The sequence below is a fragment of the Dipodomys ordii genome, unplaced genomic scaffold (assembly GCF_000151885.1).
Source record: "Dipodomys ordii isolate 6190 unplaced genomic scaffold, Dord_2.0 Scaffold250, whole genome shotgun sequence".
Classification (NCBI taxonomy): domain Eukaryota; kingdom Metazoa; phylum Chordata; class Mammalia; order Rodentia; family Heteromyidae; genus Dipodomys; species Dipodomys ordii.
The window spans coordinates 456672-469329 of NW_012267466.1; the positions used below are offsets into that span (position 1 = coordinate 456672).

The following is a 12658-nucleotide window of genomic DNA, read 5'->3' on the forward strand; positions in this document are numbered from 1 at the left end:
TCAGCAGTACACCCACGTGTGGTCCTGGTCATAGTTGTAAGATGTTGCACACCACAAGCGCTTCTGTTTTGACCCTATCTTGGTGCAGTTAAAATAATTCTTGTTTTTATAGTTGAACGGGAAGTGGCAGGGGAAGCCCGGTGACAAGGCAGAAATTCCTTAGGGGGAAGAAGGGGACAAGGTGAAGGCCATGATTCCCTGGGGGTGTCCGCTGGGAGATGTGTGGTAGAAAACCAGGTCGGTGCTAGTGGCTCATGCCTGTCATCCCAGCTACTTGGGAGGCTGATTATAGGACTGCGGTTCAAAGCCAACCCTGAGACGGCAAAAGTCGGTGAGACGCTTAGTTCTGATTAAGCAGCAAAAAGCCCAAAGTGGGGCTGTGGCTCAAGTGGTCGAAACCCTCACATCTCAGCCCCCCGAGTGGCTGGGATGGCAGGCGTGAGCCACCAGAAATGCGTTACAATTTTCATATAACATCCAGACTGTTCGCTTGCAGCGCAAAGCCAGTCGTGCTAATGCAATTCTTTTGTTTCCTTGAGACCTGAGTCTCTCCATGAAATCTAGGCTGTGGATTCCCCATCCTCCTGCCTCAGCCTCCCAGGTGCCAGGATTACAGGCATGAACTACCTCACCTGGCTGGGTGATGTGTTCTCTCCCGCCCCCCACCCTTCACCCCACATTCCCGCGGCTCCTACTGCGCATGGCACACAGCAAGGCCTCGGGGAGGGGGAAGCCGCCCAGGCCCTTCGTCCCCCATTACTGGTGTCGGCGCAGACGCTCCACTTGCCGTCCCTGTCCATGTTCTCCGTGGTGGGGCACCACAGCTTGCTGTCCTCGTCCTCGATGCACTCGGAGACCACGCTGTTTCTGTAGGTGGAGGGGAAGATGCACGGCTTGCTGAAGGAGTTGCCGCCGTACTCTGCGAACGACCGGGGAGGAAGGTGGTGTCAGAAAGAGGGGACAGACACGGCTGCCATCCACCACCCGTGTGCGCATGCGTGCGTGCGCTCTGGGCCTGGCGCGGTCCCTCAGCTCTTCAGCTCAAGGCCAGCGCTCTACCACGCGAGCCACAGCGCCACTTCCCGTTTTCTGCTGATTCACTGGAGATCAGAGTCTCACGGCCTTTCCCGCCCGGGCTGGCTTCGAACCGCGATCGTCAGATCTCAGCCTCCTGAGGAGCTGCGATGGCAGGATGAGCCGATGGCTGCCTGACCCTGACGGGAGGAAAGTGCTGTCTGGCGTCCTCCATGCTTCCCACCCTGGCTCCTGAGGCTGCTGGTTTCGCAGTACTTACGCCCCGCGCTGCGGTGCTTACCGTTAGTCTCGCAGTACTTCCACTGGCGCTTCTGGTCGAAGCTGGAGGTGACGGAGCACCAGGCCCGCCGCACCAGGCTCCCTTCCAGTGTGCAGCTTTCGTAAGGCCTCCCGCGGAAGACGAAGGGGAAGATGCAGCGCGGGTAATCTGTGCCGGACACGAGACAGGGCGGGGCGGGGCTGGGCCTCGGGATCCAGGACCCACGCGCCTGCCCCCCCGCGTCCGCCTCCACAGGCCCCGCCCCATGCCCGCAGGCTCCGCCCCACACCCGCAGGCTCCGCCTCTACAGGCCCTGCGCCACGCCCACAGGCTCCACCCACACCCGCAGGCTCCGCCTCCACAGGCCCCTCCCCATGCCCGCAGGCTCCACCCATGCCTGCAGGTTCCTCCTCTGCAGGCTCCACCCACACCCACAGGCTCCGCCTCCACAGGCCCCTCCCCATGCCCACAGGCTCCACCCATGCCTGCAGGTTCCTCCTCTGCAGGCTCCACCCACACCCGCAGGCTCCGCCTCCACAGGCCCCGCCCCATGCCTGCAGGCTCCACCCACACCCACAGGCTCCACCTCCACAGGCCCCTCCCCATGCCCACAGGCTCCACCTATGCCTGCAGGTTCCTCCTCTGCAGGCTCCACCCACACCCGCAGGCTCCGCCTTTGTAGGCCCCACTCCACAGCCACAGCTCCTCCTCTACAGGCCCCGCCCCATGCCCGCAGGCTCCACCCATGCCTGCAGGCCCCGCCCCCTGCCCCTGCAGGTCCCACCCTATGCCCACAGCTCCTTCCCTCCCCCGCAACTCTTCAGGCCCCGCCCCACATCCACAGGCCTTGTCCCATGCCCTCAGGGCCCTCCTCTCTGCAGGCTCCCCCCATACCCACAGGCCCGCCTCCACAGGTCCCCGCCCCACATCTGCAGGCCCCTCCCCATGTCCACCCCCTGCAGGTCCTATGTCCCCACATTGGGGAGCAGCACTGGGCCTCTGACCCCACCCAAGTGCCCACACTGCACATATCATCTGGTTGCGTGCATGTGCATGTGCAAATGTGCATGTATATATTATGCATGTGCATGTGTATTGTGTGCACATGTTGTGTATATGTATGTGTGCAAGTGTGTGCATGCCTGTGTGTTTGTATATATGCTTGCATGTGTGGTGTGTACAAGTGTGTGCACATGTGCATGCATATGCTAGTCCTAGGGCTTGAACTCAGGGCCTCATTTTCTCTTAGCTTTTTCACTCAAGGCTGGTGCTCTCCCACTTGAGCCACAGTGCCACTTCCAGCTTTTTGCGGGCTAACTGGAGATAAAAGTCTTACAGACTTTCCTTCCCCAGGATGGCTTCAAACTGCCATCCTCAGACCTCAGCCTCCTGAGTAGCTGGGATAGCAGGCGGGAGCCACCAACCCCGGGTCTCGCATTCGCACTCAGTGCTCAATGGAGCATTGTCCACATGTTCTCCTGTGTCTGCGAGCGTGGCTGTGCTGCTCGTGCTAGGAAATCTACCTGCTTTCCCAGCAGACCATGGGGGACACAGCCGAGGGGGACAATCAGGGGACAGAGGCAGGGATTGGTAAAGTTCCAGTGTTCTGTTAATGTTCCCACTCACCTTCCACCTTGCAGTACTTCCACCTGCCATCATACACCGCCCTGGTTGCGCACCATGGGAAGAAGCTGTTGATCTGGATGCAGGTAAAGAAGGTGGTGCCCTTGTAGGTGAAGGGGAAGACACAGGCCTCCTGGCCCTCTGAAAGACAGGTGGCCGGGGCTGAGGGCCACAATCACCAGCAATTCACGACCCGCCCGCCTCCAGAGCCAATCCTCTAGCTCTTTGTTTAATCCCATTATAGTTGAGAGAAAGTCTCACTTTTTACCCAACTGAGCCTACAGTATGATCCTCCAATTTATCTTTCCTCCTGGAATGACAGGCATATGTCACCAGATTGTGAATAATAGGAATAGAAAAGGCTGGGGGTTGGCTCTAGAGTAGAGGCTCAAGGCCCTGGGTTTAGATATTTTAAAAAAACAAACAAAAAACCTAGCCAGGTGCTGGTGGCTCACGCCTGTCATCCTAGCTACTCAGGAGGCTGAGATCTGAGGATCGCAGTTCAAAGCCAATCCTGGCAGGAAAGTCCGTGAGACTCTTATCTCCAATGAACCACCAGAAAATTGGAAGTGGCTCAAGTGGTAGAACTCTCACCTTGAGCTGAAGAGCTGAGGGATAGCGCCCAGGCCCCAGAGTTCAAGCCCCATGACCGACATAAACAACAAAAACATAAGCTTCCAACTGGGTGGGGCCTCTGCCAGTTCACCATGCACTCTGTCCTCAGGTCTGCTCTGGGTTGGATTCTCACCCTGTATGACCTGACATAGGTTGGGAGTGAGGTGAGGGGCCTGGCAAGCAGAGAGAGGAGAGGACAGACACTTCCCCCTCACAGCCTCACCAATGAAAAAAAAAATTCTTACATAGCCAGGTGCTGGTGCTCACACCTGCAATCCCAGCCACTCAAGAGGCTCCCAAGTGAGGATTGCAGTTGGAAGCCACCCCAGGCAGGAAATTCTGTATAAGACTCTGAGCTCCAATGAACCACCCAAAAGCTGGAAGTGGAGCTGTAGCTCAAGTAGTAGAACACCAGGCTTAAGCACAAAAGCTCAGAGACAGCACCTAGGCCCTGAGTTCAAGTCCTAGGACTGGCAAAAAAAATACCCAAACCCACAAACAAACAAAAAACCAAACCTCCACCATCCATACCCCGTTTGCTCGGCCTCACCCCTCTTCGCTTCTTTTTGACCTTAGCGTGTATGCACCCTCAACCTTGGGCCTGCTCACGTCCTGCCCTCCCGTGGCCAAATCTACATTCCCACTCCTTGTGCCTATAACATGGCTTGGCCCAGACTTCAGATCTTGGGTATAAACCCTGGGGAGGTCTGAGGTTTCTCCACCTCTGTGTGCCCAGAAATCTTGACTTGGGCTCCATTCCCAGTTTCCACGCCTCTCAGGACTGTCTCCCCCACACACCCCCCAACTCACCTCCACTGGTCTGGTAGGCGTGGAGGAGGAAGGCCATCCACCCCAGCACATAGCTGCACTGCTGCATCTTTGCTGCCTCCACTCAATGCCCTGAGAGAACACAGAAACTTTGCTTCGTCGAGTTCCTTTGCTTTGCCAACTAAAAAGTAGACATTTTTGCTGGACACATACATCTCATGTCATATCTAGGTATAGTATATGTTATGTGATTGTGTGATTATATCATTGGATAATATATGACGTAGATATCATATATATGACAGATGGGTAGAAGGTTGGGTGGCTGAATAGATGGAAGCTTGGATAAATGGAGAATGGATGGGTAGATGGTAAATGGATGATGGATGGGTGGATGGATGGATGGATGGATAGATGATGGATGGACAGGTGGATGGCTACAGAGATGGAAGGTATGATGGATGGAGGATGGATAGATGGGTGGATGAATAGAAGACTGGATGGTTGAATAGATAGAAAGTTGGATAGATGAATAGAGGATGAATAGCTGGATATATGGTTGATAGATGGATGGATGATGGATGATGGGTGGATGGATGGGTGGATGGATGGATAGATGGGTGGATGGATGATGGATGGATGGGTGGATAGATGGATGATGGATGGATGATGGATGATTAGACGGCTGGATGGGTGGGTGGGTGGGTGGAGGAGTGATTGGCAGGTAGATTGATGCTGGATGGACCAAATAGTAAGAATGAAGAGCATCCTTAACCATGGAAGAGGCTGCCAAGAAGCTACCATGTTCAGAGCAGTTCAGAAGACAATAAAGAACAAACATGAAAGGAGAGAAGAGAATCAGCACATTCTCAAAATACATTTGCTCTTTTTTTTTTTTTTTTTTGCTAGCTAGTTTAGAGCTAAGAGTCGAATGGACTTTTTTTTGTGTCCAGGCTGGCCTTGAACCATGATCCTCCAGACCTCAACCCTCAGAGCAGCTAGGATTGCTAGGATTATGGATGTGAGTCGCTGACACTCCATCGGTCCGTCTTTTAGAGGTAGCATTTGTATGTGAGAGAAGACGTGTGACATTTGTCGTAAGATCTGGAGATGGATTTTCTCTTTCTCTGGCGTGATGTCTGGGAAACTCCCACCATGTCAGATGGCAGTGCTCTCCAAAGCCACAGCTCCCCCCTTTTTCATCCACCAACTGCGCCACTTCTGGGTACCCGGGCCAGGTGCCAGCCCCAGTCATCCCGAGGCTCAGGGCACAGGGTGCCTAGGTGCTTAACTGTCTCCATGCTCAAAAGAACTTGGGTCTCGCCTGGGTGTTCCAGACACGGTTGTCTGGCTGGTCTGCTCATTGACTGGAACCACCCCCAGAGATCTTCTATTAATAGCCATGACCTGATCAAAATGCTCACTAATGTTCTCCACGGTCCCTCGCCATCACCTTTTTCATGCTCGCATAAACTCTCTGTATGACACAAAGGAGCAAGCAGTGAGGAGGATGGGAAGGGGGAGCGGGGAGAGAAGAGCAAGTGCAAAGGTCCTGTGGTGGACGCAAGCTTGTTTCATGCAGGACTCAATGCCCTGTGCATCCAAGGCCGAGGGAGGGAGGGCCAGAGATATAAGAAATGAGAGGATTCGCAGAGAACTTGAGCTGACTGATGAGTAATTTTTTAAAAAAGCTTTGAGAGGAAGGTCATGGGGTAGACATGAGTTAGTGACTGCCTTCCCTTCCCACTTCAGGAGCTTTGGGCTGCCCTGGGCACACAAGGAGCTGGCTCTGCGATGCTAGCTCCATTTTTGTACCATGCATCCTCTGGCCTCCAGCCTGGTGTGAGCCAATGGCTTGTAGCTTCTCCAGGCTGCTTCCAATTATTTATTGAACACATCTGGTTCCTTTCTACCCAATCTCTTTGCACATCAGCCACTTCTGCCAGGTGAGCCCAAGGACAATACGTGATAGACATTGTTCTATTATATACATCACATAATATGTAATATATGATACATACTCTCCATTTATTCAGCCATCCAACCTTCTATCCATTACCCATCCATCCATTGCCCATCTATCATCCATCATCCATCCACCATCTATCCATCATTCATCCATTATCCATCTGCCCATCACCTATGCATCCAAATCTCCATCCAGTTAGCCTTTCTTCCATCTCCCATTCATCCAGCCATACCACTCATCTATAATTTCATCATCATCCATCCATCCATCCATCCATCCAACCCTCCACCCATCAGCATCCCTCCTGCCATCACCGATCCAATGACTTCGAGAGCTCTACCGTTGACCAGACACCGCGGTGAGGACCCAGAGGAACCAGCCACCGGGAGGGTGCAGCATGGCCTGAGATTTCCGCAGGGCAGGAAGACAGAAACGGCACTGAGTGCTCCAAGCCCACCCTGCCCACGGTGCACCTCGATGGCGGTCTGCCATCTGCTCAGTGAGGATGACAACCCAGCCACAGATGGAGGGACGGCCACTGCAGCCCTCGGGGGGGGGGTTCTCCACAGTGTGGGGCCCCCTGCTGCCTGGCAGATGACTGCATGCGACACACGCATGCACACACACAAGATGACCGCACGGGACACACACATGCGCACACAATGACTGCATGGGACACACAGACAAGATGACTGCACGCACAAGATGAACACATAGGGCACACACATGTGCACACACAGGAGGATTACATGGGACACACACGCACACACGCGCACGCACCTCCTCTATTAGAAATGTTGGCCTCTTTGAAGCAGACAAGGACAGAATCTCAGGAAGGAAGGTCTCTTGGGAATCTCAGCTCTCTTCCAACTTGGAGCCTTGTGCTTCCCTCGGGGCCACGGACAGTGAACACTCAGGCCCTGAGGATCTGACAACATGGCCATAAAATGCCAAAGGCAAATCAGTCCTCCAGCCCCTTTCCTTCTTGCCTTCCTCCCCAAACCCGAGGCTCACAAAGACTCCCTCAACATGGTAATGTCTAAATAATCCACCTTCATCATCCACCCCCGGAGCATCTCAACAAGACAAGGAATCCACCCCCAACCCCTCCCCTTTCTCATTTCCCTTGATTTGTTTTGTTTTGTTTTTAAACTCCCAGAGTCTGTGTGTCTGTCTGCCCCCATCCACTCTTGTCTCTGAGGTAGTCCAGGCTGGGTCCTAGACACTTACCCGATTCTGAAGGTGAGGTACAGCCACAGAGTCTAAATGATCTCAGGAATATTTTAAATGCATAATGTGTTTTCTTTGAAATGGTAATAAGGCCGGGTGCTGGTGCTTGTGCCTGTAATCCCAGCTACTCACGCCTGTAATCCCAGCTGCTCGGGAGACTGAGATTTGAGGATCGAAGTTCGAAGTCAATCCTGGGCAGGAAAGTCTATGAGACTCTTATCTCCAGTGAAGTACCCAGCCGTCAGAAAGGTAGCTGTGGCTGCAGCAGTAGAACACCAACCTTGAACAAAAAAACTCAAGAATAGTGCCCAAGCCCTGACTTCAAGCCCCAGGAGTAGCACATGCACAGGTGCATGCATACACACACACACACATACACACACACACACACACACACACACACAGGATAAGCCTGTGCATCATGGGTTCTACTAGTCCAATATATATATATAATACTCAATATTATATATATATATATATATATATAATACTACCTGACTTATGAAATGGCTACAACACCTTAATAAAATTATATAATAATAAAATTATATTAAAAAATCAGTTACACTGTTTTTTTCCCTTTTAAATATAGACCTATTAGGAAATGTACATAGATCTATCTTAAGATACATATATATATATATATATACATAGCTATATAAATATAGCTATAGATGTTTATATATATACATATATATATATATATATTTTGAGTTCCATTCCTGTTATATCAGAAAGTCTGGAACCCCAGACCCCATTCCTCACAACCCCCCCACACCCAGATATCTATACCTTTAGAAGAAGAATCCTTCTTGGGCCTAGTGTATGCTCTCTCTCTCTCTCTCTCTCTCTCTCTCTCTCTCTCCTTCTCCCCCCCCTCTGCACTGATCCTCTTTGAAGTTGTGCTCACAAGATCTGCAGGTTGAGTGGGAATAGGCCAGGCCAGGCCAGGCTATGAACAGAAGGCTCGTGCCCCCCACCCCCCCACCCCCGCTTCCCGAATGTGGCCAGGTCAGTGCAGGCTCTGAGGGCGTCACCTCAGGGCCCATCCACCATGGCCCCAGGTGAGCCACAGTCCTCCTAGGACACCATAAACCGGTCACGGTGGGTGGAGGCCCGGCGGGGGAATGTGTCCTGGAGGCCGTGGCCTCCTCCTGGCCAGGTTCTGGCTGAGTAATGACAGCCCAGTTCTCTACTTCAAAGGACCTATGGCCAGGCATCACCCATTTGTCCCGAGGCCCCGAGGGGGACTCGATGCTTGTGTGAGCCCCGGCTTGAGGTCTCCTAAGATTAAGGAGAGTAGCTGGGGAGAAATGGGAGGAAGCGAAGCAGAAGGAGGAGGTGGAGGGGAGGGTGAAGAGAAAGGAGGGTAGGGGAGGAAAGAGAAGATAGAGTGGAGTGAGAAGAAGGGGGTGGAGGATTAAGAAGAAGAGATGCAAAGTGGGAGGAGGAGGAGGAGGAGGAGAAGACTTGGGCCGAGGAAAGGGGAAGCTACAGGGCAGAGGCTGAAGTGGGGGCGATGGGAGGAGACAGAGGCTGAGGTCGGTCTCCAGGACTGTAAGGCATCCAGGGTGGGTGGCTGAGCACCCGGGAGGACCATGGTGAGCGGAGGGTTCCTGAGGCTCTGGGTCTGCCTGCTCCCCTGCATGCTGGGAAAACAGTACGAAGGTGAGGACCCAGGTCAGGGGGCTGGGGGAATGGTACTGAAGGGGAGAGGCCCCCAGGGCAAGTGGTATTGTGTCAACGTCTAGTGCATTGGGGTCCCTGGGTAAGGGTCACGAAATCACCACGACACAGGGGATGCAGCGTGCAAACAGCAATTGCCACTGCATGCTGTGCTTTATTGTTAGAGGGTATTTAAAGACAAGCAAGCATAATCTTTGCCAAGATTTGGTCAGAAAACATTCACACAAAAAATTTCAAGATACATTTTTACTTAACCTATGAGACAACGTCTAGGTATATTATTATCTAAACTATTTTAGAGCAAGCTCAAACCACTTCTCCAATCTCAGGAAAATGCTTGACCAGCTGTTCATCTATGTTTAAGCAAGCAGAAGAGCCACTTCCTCAGCTCTCAGGAGTCTGTGACATGTGTTTTGAGATAGGGAGAGAGAACATTTTCCCTCTCTAGCCTGGCGTTCCAAGAGCTTTCCTAATCCCAAACACAGTCCTCAGATAATCCCGAGGCTGGAGCCTGCATCATTCTGCCCCCTCGACCCTGAGTCTTCACAGTATTGGGCTTGATTGAGCCTCTATCGGAGGCTGCAGTCACCCCTACTTCAGGAGCCCCTCAGAAAGGAGAAGATGCTCCTCATCCTCAGGAAAAAAAAATGGGGGAGAATCAACAAAGAAAACAGAAGGAGCCGGATGACTAGAATGACTATTGGAATATTACACAGGCAGGAAGCAGCAGACAGGAGGCTCAATGGTCATGGGGGCGGACCCAGGGCCTTCTCTCTCACAGATGTTTTAACATCCCAATGGGGATGTCCTGTCCATTCATTTTTATTCCTGGACAAACATCACATTGCCTTGACCAGTTCTCAGGGGCCCATTGGAAAGTGGGGCTTAAGTCTGGGTGCTTGCCTTAGTGATGTTGATAAGTACTGTGCACAGCTGTGCAAATGATTGATTGATTGATTGATATTTATGTCGGTCATGGGTCTTGAACTCTGGGCCTGGGTGCTGTCCCTCAGCTCTTCAGCTCAAGGGTAGCACTCTACCTCTTGAACCACAGCACCACTTCCAGCTTTTTCTGCTTATGTGATGCTGAGGAATTGAACCCAGGGCCTCATGCATGCAAGGCAAGCGCTCTACCACTGAGCGCTCTACCACCTTCCCAGCCTCAGAAAAAAACATTTTTATAAGCATATGTTATTAGCATATGTTAATGGCACAAAGGGTTTCATTGTGATCTTGCACTAGTTTCAACAAATTTTATTTTTCTACAATCTCATTTTTTAAAATTTGGCTATTAAGATATTCTCTCCCTCCTCTTCTTTCTCTCTTTCCTTTCCTCTCTCTCCCTCCCTCTCTCCCCCCTTCCTCTCCCCTCACTCCCTCCCCCCTCCTCTCACTTGGCAGTACCAGGTTTGATCTCAGGGCCTTCTACCTGCTAGGCCAAGGCCCTCCCTACCCCTTCAGCCTGCCTACTCCTTCAACCTGGCTTTGTGTAGGTTATTTTGGAGATGGAAGTCTAGAGAAATTTTCTGCCTGGGCTGGCCTTGAACTGAAATCCTGTGCAGCTAGGATGACAGGCTTGAGCCACCAGCACCTGACAAGCTTATTTCTCTTTTCATATGTACAGGAAAACCACAGTGTTAAGCCAGGCACCGGTAGCTCACACCTGTCATCCTAGCTACTCAGGAGGCTGAGATCTGAGGACCATGGTCACAAGCCAGCCCCGGCAGCAAAGTCTGTGAGACTCTTCTCTCCAATTAACCACCAGAAAACTGGAAGTGGTGCTGTGGCTCAAGTGGTAGAGCTCTTGCCTTGAGCTGAAGAGCTGAGGGACAGTGCCTAGGCTCAGATCAAGTCCCACCACCAAAAAACAAAAAAAAAAAAACCACAGTGTTTTTGAGTAAGACATCCTGGTGCCCAGTTCCGGGACTACTACGGCATTCTGTGCTTGTTCCTGGCATCATGTCTGTGTACCCAGATGTACCCAGATGATCCCACCAGATGTCTGTGTCTGCATTCAGTCTGTCCTGAATACTGAAAATCTCCCCATATCCTCTCACCCCTCCAGCCCCAATCCTGTCAATCAGATCAAGCTACTTTTCTTAAGAAGCTTCTTTGAGTCTCATTACAACTAGAGTGAATTAAAAGCCCTACCAAAGCGGGCACTGACTGGTAGCTCACACCTGTAATCCCAACTACTCAGAAGGCTGAGATCTGAGGATCGTGGTTTGAAGCCAGCTCTGAGCAGGAAAGCCCATGACACTCTAAGCTCCAAACCAGGAAAAAAAAAAGCTGGGGTGGTACAATGCCAGCCTTGAATGAAAAAGCTCAGGGACAATACCTAGGCTGTGAGTTCAAGCCCCAGGACTGGCCACAAAAGGTGGGGAGGGGGCACTTTTGCACAATTTCTTTATCAGAATGGAATTAGGTGAGATATTTTGGTTCCTTTTACTTTATGATCATCCTTAAGTATTTGTAAAAGAGAGTTTCCATTCAACATGTCAGTTTAGGATTTACAATGTATCTTCTATCACCCTCCCCTCCCCAGTTCTTTTATTTTAAATATCAAATGTAGTGAAATAACTACTTGTTTAACTTTGTTTCTTTCAGATGATTATCTACCAACTATAGGTGAGTTGATTAAAAAAACAACAACAAAAAACCTCTTACTTGAATTTCTTTTTAAATGTAATAAAATAGGCACTCATTGAATTAGTTCTTACCCTGATAAGAAATCATACTTCCTTATATCAGGTAAATATTGTTTCAAAACTAGTTAAATAAGATGAAGAATAAAATTATCATTTTGCTATTGGTATGTTTAGGAAAGTACTTTTCTTAGAAATTATCATCTTATTCTTGGCACAAAATTTTCATTTTGCTGCTAGTACTTTTGAAGGACTAAATGTTTGGTTACTTTAAAATGTTATTTTCTTTTCACAAAAATTGAGTGTTATAGGATAGAAAGAAACAAAAAATTAGACCAGGCACCAGTGGCTCACAGCTGTAATCCTAGCTACTCAGGAGGCTGAGATCTTAGGATCGTGGTTCAAAGCCTGCCTGGGCAGGAAAGTCTGTGGAACTCTTATCTCCCAACCAAAAATCCAGAAATACTGCTGTGGCTCAAGTGAGTGCTAGCCTTGGGCACAAAGAGACTCAGGGATAGCACCCAAGCCCTGAGTTCAAGCCCCAGGATTGGCACAAAAATAAAATAATGTATAAGCTGGGCACTGGTGGATCATGCCTGTAATCCTAGCTACTCAGGAGGCTGAGATCTGAGGATTGTGGTTCAAAGCCAGCCTGGACAGGAAAGTCTGTGAGACTCATCTCTAATTAACCACCAGAAAACCAGAAATGGTGCTGTAGCTCAAGTGGTAGAGCGCTAGCCTTGAGCTGAAGAGCTGAGGGACAACGCTCAGGCCCAGAGTTCAAGCCCCAGGACTGACAAAATAAATAAATAAACAAATAAAATAATG

The 12658-nt window shown here is 50.8% G+C and overlaps 1 protein-coding gene across 1 annotated transcript; it reads right to left on the bottom strand.

Moving 5' to 3' along the window:
- On the bottom strand, nucleotides 1–4409 carry Elspbp1 (epididymal sperm binding protein 1). Its single transcript, XM_013036151.1, has 5 exons — nucleotides 4343–4409; nucleotides 2921–3058; nucleotides 1316–1462; nucleotides 761–919; nucleotides 1–158 (listed from the first exon to the last, which is right to left on the bottom strand). Exons 1-5 carry the CDS (start codon nucleotides 4407–4409, stop codon nucleotides 1–3), a joined length of 669 nt encoding a protein of 222 aa, XP_012891605.1.
- Between the last annotated feature and the right edge of the window lie 8249 nt (nucleotides 4410–12658).

Excerpts from the sequence above, each read along its gene's own strand:
- Elspbp1 (XM_013036151.1), bottom strand. The coding sequence starts at position 4,409 with ATGCAGCAGTGCAGCTATGTGCTGGGGTGGATGGCCTTCCTCCTCCAC. Across the intron at positions 1,463-2,920 it reads GAAGTACTGCAAGGTGGAAG|ATTACCCGCGCTGCATCTTC; the intron begins GTGAGTGGGAAC and ends TGTCCGGCACAG. Across the intron at positions 920-1,315 it reads GAAGTACTGCGAGACTAACG|AGTACGGCGGCAACTCCTTC; the intron begins GTAAGCACCGCA and ends GGTCGTTCGCAG.